Genomic DNA, 13,418 nt, shown 5'->3' on the forward strand with positions numbered 1-13,418 from the left:
CCGCGTTTGCAATGGGCAACAGCAGTGGCGGTTTTCTGAAGAATAAAAATCAAATTAGATGCCTGAATATCATAATATCACTTTCAATACACTGAATATAGGTGATTCATAACCTCAAAATATCACCACACTCAATTGAATTGATCGAACACTAAAATCACAATCAATATATGCATTTAACAATAATCATCGAATTTAAACGGACTTTTTTCATTGCAATAAACTTGAGATACGCAAAAGATTCGGTAAAAATATGTTCAATCGGCTATTACTGTGATAACCCACGTGTACTGTTTACAACAAAGATCCGACACGATATTTACCTTTTTGCCGAAAACTTGAACGGCTTGAAGTGGTTCTCTCCGCTATAAAATAAATAAAAACACATTATAGTTTAATTTTATGCAAAATGTTCGATGATTTTCACAATTTTTACTCACTTTTGGTTGCATTTTTGTCTAAATGTTAATCTACCGCTGTATAGCTCGTAGCTAGTAGGGTTTGAAAAGAGATTTTGATGGCAATTGTATTTATACAAATGGCGTCTATGGTGTCATCACAACACAGCATCGAACACATAGAGGTCGCTGTGACATCCGTAATAAAACGGCATTTCTTTTACAGACGGCATTCTCAATTCTGCAATACTTTTTATTTTATTTTTTGAAATTTACAATTTTATTTTTTGTACTTCGTGAATGTGTTGTTTAGTTTCTTTTGATTACAATTCGTGTTTTTTTTTTTTTAATTATTATTATTTTTTTACAAAACATTTTGAATGAGAAAGAAAAATCTATACGCTTAACACGACTTAATCGATTTATGTAAAATGCTTGAAAATAAAAGATTCTTTATTTTATTCTAGCCAATCATCCATTTCAACTACTTCTTCTTCATTGTCGAAATGCTCGATTTCGCTGATGGTTATCTGAAATAAAAAAAAAAAAAAAACAATTCGATAAATACATTTTTTATTCGAATGAATTGACCTAAAAAATGTGATAAATTACCTCCTGTTCAACCATATTAGGTAAAATTGATTGTCCCGCTACTTCAAGTTCGCTTCCGTCATCCTCTTCAATTATTGGAATTTGTTTTACCTTTTTTGTTCGTTTTGATTGTGATTTTTTGCCTGTGTTTGACTGCAATTGAATTTTGGTTTAAGATTTTTTCTTTAATTATATTTTCTCTGCATGAGACGAAAAAAAGATCAAAATTAAAAAAAAAGCCAAATACTCACATCGTCCACAACTAATTGAACGTCCTTGTGTTGTTCCTTCATGTGATCGTTGAGTGCAAAACGGCGCGCGTATTTTGCGCCGCAAATATCACATTTATGCTTTAAATTATGATTGGGTCGTTTGTGACTTTCCATATGTGCCCGAACGGCATACAATGATCCAAATGGGCGATTACATTCTGTACATGTAAATGGTTTTGTATGGCTATTCTTGTGTCCCGACAATTGTACGGATGTTTTAAATGTTTTCGGACAATACGGACATTTATAGTTTCGTTCATCCGAGTGCGTCAACAAATGATGATTGTATACCGATTGTGCTTTGAATCTAAAATTGAAACAAAAAAATGGTTTCTCATTTAAAAAAAACGACATACATACATGTATTTGCATGAAGAAAAAAAATTGTCACGAAAAAAAGGTTGAAATAATGAATTGGTAAAAAAAAATTGGCGGTCGAATATCTAACAGTGCCATCCGACCATTTATGTGTTCCATCCTTGTCAAGGGGAGTGCTAACCAGCTCTCCTTTCAATAGACACAAACTTATATGCATTACACTCGTCTTATATGCTCAAAACACGGAAATTCATGATTTAGCGAATCATAAGCTGTTGCGCCATCTCTGGACTATATGTTTGACGGTTTGATTTCCATCAAATTCTATCAAGCTTCACGCATATTCATTTCAATGGTAAACAAACAATAATTGAAATTACCTTTTGTTGCATTGAGGACAAACGTAAGGCCGAGCATCTGTATGAGTTCGCATGTGAATGGTTAAACAATATGAGACTCTGAAGCATTTTCCACATAATTCACACTCATATGGTTTTTCACCTAAAAATAACACAAAAATCGTGTATTAGCAAACATCGTTTCAAATAAAAGAAAAAAAAAATATTTTTTTTTGGTGTAGCACCTGTATGAACTCGTTCATGCTTGACTTTTTCGTGTGGCCGAGCAAATTCTTTACCACAGTATTGACATCCATACGGCAATTTGATATTACTCAGTTCGGCTTTGGTTTTGATCTATTTGAGAATTTTTAAAACTATTACACAGTCACAAGAATTGAATTTAAAATGAAACTTACGACGCGCGTATCTTGATGTGCATTCATATGCATATTAATGCTTTCTTCATTCGGAAATACTTTATTACAAATGTGACAGTTATATTTTTCTTCGCCATTGTGCATTTGTACATGAACTTGTTCAAATGTTTTGTCGTAATATTTGCCACAAATGTCACAATAGAATTTCTCACGGTTATCTTGATCGGCAATTGTCAAAGGATCCGTTTCATGTTCAGTTGCTTCATCGATGGTTTTCGATTTCACTGGCAAATGCATTCGAGCATGTAGTCTGATTAACAAAAGAAACGAATTATTAATCCTGGAATCAAAGCAGAAATAACGAAACTTATCGATTTGAAAAAAAAAAACTTACTTGAGACTCTTTGCTGAATAAAATGTCGTATTACAAATCAAACAAATGTGATCGGTTTCTTTTGTTGCATCATCGTCAGTTGTTGTTCGTTGAACTTTGGCTTTTCCTCTGCTCGTCGATTTGGCCGATCTTTTTACCGGCTTTTTTATACTTGCATTCGGTTCTTTTTCGGGTTGTGTGCACTTATGTGTGCACAGGGATTTGATTGTTGCAAAAACTGCACTGCATCGTTGACACTCGTACGATTGTGGTGTAATCTATAATAATAAAAAAAATTATTAATGAAGTAATAAATAATAATAAATCTGAATTTTGAAGAATCAACAGAGCACTGCACTTGAGCACCGAATGACTCAGTTAATTTTTCAAGTGTTGCACCACCGCCTATAACGGTTCTGAAAATCAAACATACATTAGTTTGTTTGCCGCCCTTGACATTAGTTGCTCTTGTGATTGCGCCAGTCGCACCATCATATGTATAAACTTCTGACTGAAGTTGATCATCGTCATCGGTGATGTCGGCCAAAATATCATTATCATTTTCAAGTGATTCATCCCCGTATGCAATAAATTCGCCATCGGTGATGCTAACATTGTCCGATCCGGTTAACATACCTTCATCTTCATTTTCTTGGCCATCCTCATCGGAAACCCGTTCGGTTTTTACACCCGATCCACTTTCACCAATATCAACAAAAACATCTTCTTCCCCATGATATTTCTCAATATGTTCATCAACCGAATTAAAATTCATACCACATAAATTACAATTATACAAATCCTCATTTGTATCGTCATCTTCTGTATATTCAGTATATTGTTCTGTTTCATATTCGGTTTCATTATTATCGCCAGTGGTTAAAATACCATCATCAGCGGTAACATATTCGATGAAAAACGGTGCATCCTCATCACCATTTTCGTTTATATCATAATTATCAATGTACGCAATGGAACCATCATCGTCGGTCGATTCATCAACGGCTGCAATGTATTCATGATGATCAGATGTTGTTGGATCCGTTTCAACGATATCAACATTACCGCGTCTGGTGGTCACAAGTTTAACCATCCGCTTCGATGTTACTGTTTACATAAAAACATTTTTTTTTTTGAAATAAAATGAGAAAAGAAATTTTTCAAAAAAAAAACATAACAATATCATTTTGCAATCGGGTGAATGTGAATTTCATCAGTATCAACTGTCAAATCAGTATAATTGTTATTTATATGATCGACAATAATTCAACTGCCGAATTCCATCATATCGGTCTATTGAAAATGTAAATAAATATGAACTCTGTTGCCGCAAACATTATGAAGTTGTTACCTGACATATTTTTGCCTTATGTGAGCGCCAAGTAGATTAACTCTCTTTCTCTTTTCCTCTCGTTTGGTTTGGGTTTTTCGGTGTATATAAAAATGGTATTGAGTTTTTGGTGTACATTCACCATACAATATAATTTTGCAGCTGTCAATGTATTATGCCTTTAATTAATAAATTCATTTAATGTTAAATTTCACTTTGTTTATGTTGCAATGAAAACAATACTAAAAAATTGTTTAACACTTTTCATGTCAGATAATGCAAATAACTTCAGACTATCAAAATTACGACATCAACTTATTTCAGCATTAACTTCGCTGCTAGTCGTCAAAATGCGTGCTCATACTTCAGAGCAAACTGTTTGTGAGCTGAAAAAGGCGAATGAAAAGAACAAATGAACAACAAATATCCAAAATGGCGTCCATACATCGAGAAAATTACAGCTTCTGCGATGCAGATGGCGCTCATAATCTCATCATTATCAATCGGTTAAATTCGCAACAAATTCCATTTTTATGAAAAGAAAAACAATGATTTTTTGTTGTTGTTGTCAAATATTTTATTTATTTTTTTTTTTTTTGTTAACAATTTCCGAACAATTTCCATATAATTTAGCAAAAGGTGGTCGAAGAGATACTCATTTATTTTCCTTCAATTTATTCATCGTGTCCAGCCAACGTTTACGTTCGATTTCATGTTTCCATTGCATTTCGAGTAACTTATTTTCTCTGTCATTCAATTCCGATTGAAGCTCTTGTATTTTTATCTCGTAACGATCAAAACGCTCCTGAAGACGTTGTTGCAATTGATTCAAGCTGCGACGAACCGAATCTTCAAAACTGTCTTGCATCTCTGCCATTCTGTCTCTATTATCATTTCGTGCATTTTCTGGCACATTTGATGACATTTTTTTTTACTGGTGGTGATGAATGATCGCTGAGACCGAAAACAATAATTAACACAAGAAATTTATTATAAATCAAAATAAATATTGAATTTTTCTCAATTGAATTTGACTGTTTTTTATTTGAATAGGCACTTGATGTTTTAATATTTAAATGTGACGAAAAATAAAATTTAACGAGAAATGCACTTTTGCGTTGTCAACACGGCACACAGGTTTAAGTGATAGTAATATGCACAGGACAAATAAAGTAATTAAGTAAAAAAAGAGTGATTAGGCTAATACACACATACATACACACCACTTCATATCAATGCCAATATTTCAAAATAGTATTTTTGCGGTTGTGACGAAAATTCAAATGTGCATGAAATATGGTATGGTTTGAAAATTTGAATATTTGCATTGACAATGAAAAGCAAACATAGTTTGACCATTTTTATTGTTTAATTATGATAAATGCATAATTTGTTCTCACATTACAGATTTTTACTGGACGACGTGCATTTTATCTTTCAATTTTTTTTAAATAAGGTAGTTCATGGCAAAAAAATATTGAAGGGAAATTGATAATAGAATTTTTTTAATATATATTTTTGCAATCTCTATCAAATTTTCATCATGAAAATGATCGATTCGGCATAAGATCTATTTTGTAAAAATTTTTGTCAAGAAAATTTAAATCGATAAAAAATAATTTTTATTTTGAACTTTTAGACAAACATGTTTTTCCACATATATGTTCAGTTTTATTGAATCAACAATGGAAAGATGAAAGAAGAAAGAAAAATGATTGGTTCTGAAAAAAGGACGTTTGTTGTTCTACGTTTTTTTTTTTAAATAGTTTAAACAAAAAATGTATTCTCTTTTATGGTAAAAGTTATTAATATTTATTATATTTATTTGAAAATCGGTTTTTTCGAACTATGCTAACCAAATAATAAGCATTGAATCTCATAGATGGCGCAACATTTTTCATGCACTGAACTAATATTTTCCCTGCTATTACATTTTTTAAAATTATTTATTTTTACAAAAGATTCGATTTTTTTTTATATAAATCACTTAAATTTATTTTCCAAAACGAACGTGCATGATTTAAATCAAATAGTATCAATTTGATTGAACCATTTTTAGGCTATGTTCATGCAATGTGAATCATATTGAAATGTCAAAATATCCTATACTATGTTGTATGGTATAAGCGGCAAACTTGACATTTGAATTTGTTTACAACGCACTTTATCGCAGATGCAACTGGTTCGCTATTTCAATTTATTGTGAAATTCACAAATTTCGACGAAATACCAAATAAACTCAGACCAACAAAGTGTTCATAAAAAATCCAAGCTGTCGATTAGGAAAAAACACTTACAATGTCAACGCTACAGCGGCTCAACATTCGTGGCATTCGAAATTTCGGTGTCGATGCTGAAGATGAACAGGTTTGTACAATTTTTTTTACTATCTACGATTATTTTATGTTGTTTTCCATTCAAACAGAAGCCATTTTTCTAAAATGATAAAAAATAATGTTGGTATTGTAGAGAATAACGTTCACCGCTCCATTGTCGCTAATTTTGGGCCAAAATGGTAGCGGTAAAACCACAATTATCGAATGCATCAAGTATGCGCTGACCGGAGAGTTGCCGCCCAATTGTAAAAATGGCATCGGGTTCATCAACAATCCAGAAATTCAGAATAACAGCGAATCTATGGGACAGGTCAAGTTGCGTGTAAGTAATTTTGTGAAAATATCAATGAATTGATTGTATTCAATTTAAAAAAAAAACACCAATCGACACCATTGTTTGCTTAGATCAAAAATTTGCAAGGTGCAGAAACAACAATTTCTCGTTCGGCCAAAGTGATGAAGAAAGGACAAAAGGTACAATTCAAATCGCTCGATGCAACAATTACGTTGAGCGAAAATGGGCGAGAGATTTCGGTTAGCAAGAGGAATGCCGACGCAACGGATGAAATGACGTGCGCCATTGGAGTATCGAAAGCCATCATCAATCACGTTCTATTTTGTCATCAAGAAGAAGCAAGTTGGCCTCTGGGCACTGATCAAGAAGTGATGAGCAAATTCGATCAGATTTTCGGCACCACCGAATACAATAATGCTTTGGATAAGATGCGCGCAATACGCAAGAAATATGAAGCCACGATCAAAGACAAAAGTTTGTATTTTTTTTTATTCTTTGACTTTGCATATGACAAATAAATTTGTTTAGTAGATTTGTTTTACCTTACAATTCTGAAAATATGAGAAAATTCTCTTAAAAGGTGAATTTTATTTACAGAGGTTAATTTGAAGGAGAAGGAGATGATCAAATTGGAAGCCGATAAAATGAACATGGAAATTAATAAACATGAAGATGAAATGCAAGAGATGAAGGTCAAGCTTGATCGATGCAACAATGATTTGAAACCGATGTACGACGAATACAATCGAATCCATGAGATTGGCGAACGCTTATCGACGATTACAGCCACTAAAACAAAAGTTGAAACCGAGTGAGTACTTTATTTGTTCTCTCTTTCTTTTGGAATTAAATGACAATTGAAAATAATCGAATGCAATTCGGAATTTTTCTCTTGTTAGATATAAAAATGAGCAGGAAAATGCACGAAAATTGTCGACGCAGATAAAAAATGTGTTCGACGGCAATGAAACTGAATTGGATGAAGAGATTCGTATGTTCAAAGCGCGACAATTGCAGAAACAAAATGACTTGGCTCAAGATGAAAATATATTGGGAACGGTTAAATATGAGCTCGATCAAATTGCAAAGCGTTACGATGACAATGACCGAAAATATCATTTATTGATTCAAGATCGTGGTCGTGAACAAGATTTATACGATGAAAAGTGTGAGTTTATTCGAAATTTGTGTGCCGATTTGAATATCAATACGGAGTTTGATATCAGAAATGATAACGCCCGTGCAGCGGCCCTGGTCGCACAAATCCGAACGTCATTAAATGAAGAACAGAGTCGCGTCAAAGAAATATCCAAGCAGAATGATAAAATCGATGCCGAGCAAGAGGTAGAAATTCGCGGACATCGTGAACAAGAAGTTCGTATCAAAAGTGAAATTACATCGACCATCAAACAATTGAAGGAGTTGGAACAAACTGTCAACAAACAAAAAGAAGATATTCGAAAAAGCGAAAGCAATGCTAAATTTTTGGTTGATCTTCAATCGAAACTTGAGAGAATGCAAGCCATTCACAGCCAAATGTTACAAGATAAAAATACACAAAATACCCAAAATGATATTGATAAATTTCGCGTTGACAAGCGTAAACTTTCCGATGAATTGGAAGAGATTGACGAACAAATTACGGTGCTCAGTTCGATGGCAAACATTTTGGCCGAGGTGACCACAAAGGAGAAACATGTTGAAAAACGAGAATTGGAAGTGCGTCGCATTAAAAATAAGCATTTTCAAAATTTGCAACGTCTCTTTCCGGACGAAACAATCGAAACCAATTTCAAACGATCCATCGAAAGTCTTGGCAAAAAATTGCTAATGGAGGTGAATAGACTTGAGGCTGAAGTCCGTTTAAAAGAGAATCACGTGCACAACTATAAGGCTCAATTGCAAAGCAAGAAAAAGGACCAAACTAATATGGAAGGTGAATTACGGAAATTGGAAAACGATATCGATCGCGTGTGTGAGCAGACGCCATTCGTTGAGATTTTGGCCATGACCAAAGAAAGTGTCGCCAAATACCAAATGGAACTCAGTTCGTACAAGTCATCCGAGGTGTTCTACAAGAAGTAAGTCTTTCATTCAGCCTATTGTGAGCCATTTTCGATGATTTAATTTTTTTTAATGTTCATTTCAGGTATATAAAGAACATGCAAGATCAACCATGCTGTCCGCTTTGTCACAAAGATCTTAATCGCGGTGAAGTGGGCGATTTAACGGATGAATTGAACGATAAAATTGAAAATTTACCAACTGATATCACGGTTTGCGAACAAGCATTGAATGCTCAAAGTTCAAAGTTGGAAAAACTATATGCGATTCAAGGCAGTGTTGAGCGGGTAGAAAATCTGAAAATGACATTGATGCCGAAGGTAATCGAAGAGATTAAAGATCTTGAAGCAAAATTAACAGGTGCACAAGAAAAAATCCGACAATCACAACATTTAGTCGAGGAACCGCGTCAAAAGAAAACCACTGTTGATACAATGATCGGTGATATGACCATTTTGGATGATGCTATTCGTGATATTGAACAGACTCGTATCGATTTGGAACCAATGAAACAAGAACTAACCGCAACAAGCGGTCAAAGTGATAACAATATGGAGAATTTACAGAAGAAACGAAAGGAACTTTCCGATCGCATCAAATCATTGGAAAAGGACATCGAAATGAAAGAGAAACGACATCAAGACGATGCAAAAAAATTGATTCAATTCCAAGAGAAAGTGATGTTGATGAAACAACAAGAAATGAACCTCAAAAGTGATATTCAACAGAGCGAAACATTGAAGCAACGTGAAAAAGAGCTCACCGAACAAATCAATAAATTGAAGGAAAAACAGGCGGCCAGTGATCAAGCATTGATTCCGATCCAAGGAAAAATTAAATTTGCCGAAGATAATCGATGCCGCACCAGAGCCAATGGCGCTGAACAATATAATGCGGCTGTGAAGCGATTTGAAGGTTTGAAAAAGAATTTCGACTCCATCGAACGGGTGTCTCGAGAACTCGAAAAATTGGCCACTTTGGACTTGGAAAAGGAGATCGAACGATATAGTGCTGATTTGGCAAAAATGCGAAAAGAACAAACGGCCAAGGTAACTTGTTTTTCTACAAATTTAAAACAAACATTTTTTTTTTGTGTTTGATTAATGAAAAAAGTTTATTCAATTCATTTTATTTAGAACAATGAAATCGAAACGATTCGCGAGAAAATCAAATCACTTACAAAAGAAATTGCCGAACAAAAGAATAATGAGCGTGAGCTCAACGATAATCTGGCATTGAAGAAGCATCAAAAGAAAATCGAAGAGAAGAAAAAAGAATTGGAGACATTGCAAAAGCACGAGCAAGAAGTGGATTTTCAGCAGATATTCGGTAATAAGGCGAAATTGGCGCGTGATATTGAAAAAATTAAATTGGACAGCACGCGAACGGAGGGACAAATGAAAGAAAAAGAAGTGGTCATCAACAATTTACGAGAACAAACGAATCAACCAAAATATCGCGATTCTGTGCGCAACTATAAAATGTCGTGCTATGAAAGTGTTGTGCTCACCAAGACCGTCGAAGATTTGAACACGTATTGCGAAACATTGGAACGTGCACTCACCAAATTTCACAGCGACAAAATGGAGAAAATCAACAGTTTGATTCGTGATCTGTGGCGTAACATCTACAAAGGCAACGACATTGATTTCATACAAATCAATACAGAAGAAGTGAAGGGCACATCGAGACGACGATCGTACACGTAAGTCAAAACAAGTGGTCAATCGAATTTTTCAAATCAAAATTAGAATTTTTTTGTTTTTGTTTCACATTTTTGCATAGATATCGAGTTGTCGCATCGAAGAATGATACACTCATGGATTTTCGTGGTCAAAGCAGTGCCGGTCAACGTGTTCTTGCCTGTCTTATAATACGCATTGCATTGGCTGAAACATTTAGCGGTCATTGTGGTGTATTGGCGCTTGATGAGCCGACCACAAATTTGGACAAAATCAACATTGAATCACTTTGTGAAGCTCTTAATCGGATTGTCGAAGAGCGTGAAGGTCAACGCAATTTTATGCTGATTGTTATCACTCACGATGAAGATTTCATCAATTCATTGGGCCGTGTTATGAGCTATACACGAGTTGGTCGAGATGAAAATGGAAAATCGCGCTTACAAAAATTACGCGTTCAATAAAATTGAACGTTAAACACAAAATCCAATTTGTTACAACCTTTTTTTCATTAAACAATAAACAACAATAATAATCATTTTATTTGTTTATGCTGGGTTTTTTTTATGAATTCAAGCCAAGAAAATATATGCAACAATAAACCATCCAAAATAACAAGCAATTATAAAACTTATAGCAAACTAAATGCAAGTTGTATTAAGATTCATATATATGTCTAAAAGTATCAGCTATTAAGACTATCGTCTCATTGAATGATGTTGAAGACTTTCAAGTATTCAGTCCTAACCATGGTAAGATTCTTATTGAAATATTTCTCCATTGGATGCTTTCATTGGGTATTATTAATTAATAGGTGTTCTAAATATAAAATTCTGTACTGAAATTTAATTGAAAAAAAAAATCACTTTATACAGCTCCATGCTATTTTGGTTTGGGGTTTCTTCACACCTTTTATATGTAGGTTTCCAATGAAATGCAAACACTCGAGAAAATTAGGATATAGAGGCATTTTAGGCTATATAGGCATGGAAATTTTGATTTTATCTGAATTCTGTTGGCAATAAAAACAATGCTGAGAATAAAATAAAATAAAAACCGAAAACTTCATGACAAGAACATCATTATATTAAGCTTTCAAGTCAATCAACCTTAAATGCATTTCGAACATTTCTAATTATTCACTGAATTTCAATAGAATAAAATTACAAAAATAATAAAATAATTTCGATAAGAACATTCGATTTTTGGTGCATTCACAATTTTTTGTTTAATCTTTTGGTGAAAACGCCAAGAAAATCGATTCAAAATGTACTGGGATTTTTAACAATTGAACTTTTGACAGATCTGTCAAAGTATGTTTAGTGAATGTGCCACTTATGGAAACGTCACATGTCATGTTGTTCCGGCCACAGAAAGACAGAAAGTTTTATATAATATTAAAATCGTGTTCGCTAAAAAAATCGTGTTCAACAATGAATTATTTAAGCTGTAAATCAATTTTGCAATTACGGGCAATGCAAAAGCAGTGTAAGTTATTTAAATATAAGAATACCGTATTTGGTCATATGTTCATTATTTTTGAATTGTATAGGGATGATCGGATCGGTGAGAACTTTGTTCACAAAAAGTTTCTTGGGCATTGAAGATTATGAGGTACGACGATCAACGCAATTACCGTTTGATCCAAAGGCAATGGAAATTGAAACGAAAGCGGGAAAAATGGCCAGGTTTATGAAGTACTGGGTGCATGTGATGAAAAGAGATGAATGCGTAGAGAAATTTTCCGAAATACAAACGAACCTTCAATTAATTCATAGCGATGAAAAACAAATGAAAGCATTTAATTTTGGAACAGTGGTAATGCGAATGTTTCATTACCATGATTTGCCAAACCAAGCATTGAAGGTAAATACTGTTTTTATACTTTTCAATTTGAAAATCAATTTAATTTTCGCTTTGTAGATCTTCAACAATGAGCAAATACCATTGATGTTTGATAAGTTAGAGTCGAAATTCGTTTTATTGGATCTTTTATTCAACCATAAAATGTACGAGGATGTGTTACACATTATAAAAATTAACCATGAAAAACAAGAAAAAGTACAAAAGGGAATGTCCCCTCAATTGAACTGTCTAGCGTTAGCTGCATGCTATAAGTTGGTAAGATTTCAAAATAAATAACGAGAAAAGGGGAAAGAAACTTAGATAAAAATATAATTTTATTGATTACAGAACACAGAAGAGCATTTAAAATATGGCCTGCAATTTTGGAATAAATTGCCCAAAGAGAAACAACTATTTCAAAGTGGAACATTTCTAAGCATGTTGGCGATTAATTTGGGTCAACCAAATATTGCCTTAGAAATTTTAGAATCCAACATACAACAACATTTTGTACAAGTTTTTGTTCGACTCATTGCATTAGCCGATTGTGGCTATTTTGTAGAGGCAGCACAACTAATTGAAGGAAGTAAAAGAGATTTCCCGAAAATCACCATATACGATAGCGTGGTGGGTATTTCCATAGGCACTCGCTTCCATTCCATTCACTTTGGTTAATTTAAAATATTTGTTCATTTGTTTGTGATTCATTTTCAGGTTGAAAGAATTGAAAAAAGTTTAGAGAAGTATCCAGCATCAGAAGAAAAAACGAATTTTTCTAAATTATTGGATACCATTCCAATTTATAAACAAAATAACTATGTAATATTAATGGAATTCTTTTAATTAAAAATATATATAATTTTTTTACATTTTATATACATTTTCAGAGCATAGATGAGTTACTATGTCTTCCTATTAATCGAAACAGAGGGTTAACACCAGAACATTACTCTCCAAACTATATAGGCTATAAAAAAGATAAACTTCGTAACAGTTCTGAATAATTTGAATCTTGTTTATTAGCCATATCAATGGTGTTTGTTTCTGATTTTCATAAATAATGTATTTAACTTAAGTTAAATGTCCCAAATATTGGCACCGACCGAAGCGTTAAAATGATAATAAATAATTCATTTTCTTACCTTATTTACTATTTTTCTTTTCCTATTCAAATAAATCATTTGGAAAATATATAT

At 33.3% G+C, this 13,418-nt stretch overlaps 3 protein-coding genes and 1 non-coding gene across 4 annotated transcripts; 2 read left to right on the top strand and 2 right to left on the bottom strand.

The window, feature by feature from the left end:
• Positions 1-6: 6 nt before the first annotated feature.
• On the bottom strand, positions 7-4,364 carry LOC116347908 (zinc finger protein 436). The gene is made up of 11 exons (XM_031778715.1): positions 4,022-4,364; positions 3,104-3,777; positions 2,692-2,948; positions 2,337-2,607; positions 2,163-2,274; positions 1,960-2,080; positions 1,241-1,568; positions 1,011-1,142; positions 441-928; positions 324-365; positions 7-35 (listed from the first exon to the last, which is right to left on the bottom strand). The coding sequence occupies exons 1-9, from the start codon at positions 4,026-4,028 to the stop codon at positions 857-859; spliced, it is 1,974 nt and encodes a 657-aa protein (XP_031634575.1). The 5' UTR covers positions 4,029-4,364; the 3' UTR covers positions 7-35; positions 324-365; positions 441-856.
• Positions 1,685-1,782, bottom strand: LOC116351171. The gene has a single exon (XR_004202104.1). It is a non-coding gene; the product is annotated as a U6atac minor spliceosomal RNA (small nuclear RNA).
• Positions 4,365-6,149: 1,785 nt separating the features above from the next.
• On the top strand, positions 6,150-10,923 carry LOC116339735 (DNA repair protein RAD50). The gene is made up of 8 exons (XM_031765773.1): positions 6,150-6,367; positions 6,470-6,658; positions 6,742-7,105; positions 7,229-7,442; positions 7,531-8,712; positions 8,781-9,744; positions 9,832-10,400; positions 10,481-10,923. Exons 1-8 carry the CDS (start codon positions 6,299-6,301, stop codon positions 10,839-10,841), a joined length of 3,912 nt encoding a protein of 1,303 aa, XP_031621633.1. The 5' UTR covers positions 6,150-6,298; the 3' UTR covers positions 10,842-10,923.
• Positions 10,924-11,714: 791 nt separating this feature from the next.
• Positions 11,715-13,368, top strand: LOC116339772 (pentatricopeptide repeat-containing protein 2, mitochondrial-like). Its single transcript, XM_031765814.1, has 6 exons — positions 11,715-11,865; positions 11,930-12,243; positions 12,301-12,498; positions 12,571-12,849; positions 12,937-13,041; positions 13,110-13,368. Exons 1-6 carry the CDS (start codon positions 11,715-11,717, stop codon positions 13,224-13,226), a joined length of 1,164 nt encoding a protein of 387 aa, XP_031621674.1. The 3' UTR covers positions 13,227-13,368.
• The last annotated feature ends 50 nt before the right edge of the window (positions 13,369-13,418 follow it).

This window comes from Contarinia nasturtii, unplaced genomic scaffold (assembly GCF_009176525.2).
Source record: "Contarinia nasturtii isolate CC-2019 unplaced genomic scaffold, AAFC_CNas_1.1 Cnas_scaffold_129, whole genome shotgun sequence".
Lineage (NCBI taxonomy): Eukaryota > Metazoa > Arthropoda > Insecta > Diptera > Cecidomyiidae > Contarinia > Contarinia nasturtii.

Excerpts from the sequence above, each read along its gene's own strand:
- LOC116339735 (XM_031765773.1), top strand. The coding sequence starts at position 6,299 with ATGTCAACGCTACAGCGGCTCAACATTCGTGGCATTCGAAATTTCGGT. Across the intron at positions 7,443-7,530 it reads AAAACAAAAGTTGAAACCGA|ATATAAAAATGAGCAGGAAA; the intron begins GTGAGTACTTTA and ends TTCTCTTGTTAG. Across the intron at positions 8,713-8,780 it reads TCCGAGGTGTTCTACAAGAA|GTATATAAAGAACATGCAAG; the intron begins GTAAGTCTTTCA and ends TGTTCATTTCAG.
- LOC116339772 (XM_031765814.1), top strand. The coding sequence starts at position 11,715 with ATGGAAACGTCACATGTCATGTTGTTCCGGCCACAGAAAGACAGAAAG. Across the intron at positions 12,244-12,300 it reads TGCCAAACCAAGCATTGAAG|ATCTTCAACAATGAGCAAAT; the intron begins GTAAATACTGTT and ends TTCGCTTTGTAG. Across the intron at positions 12,499-12,570 it reads TAGCTGCATGCTATAAGTTG|AACACAGAAGAGCATTTAAA; the intron begins GTAAGATTTCAA and ends TATTGATTACAG.
- LOC116347908 (XM_031778715.1), bottom strand. Across the intron at positions 2,081-2,162 it reads GCATGAACGAGTTCATACAG|GTGAAAAACCATATGAGTGT; the intron begins GTGCTACACCAA and ends TGTTATTTTTAG. Across the intron at positions 1,143-1,240 it reads TTCAATTAGTTGTGGACGAT|TCAAACACAGGCAAAAAATC; the intron begins GTGAGTATTTGG and ends ATTCAATTGCAG.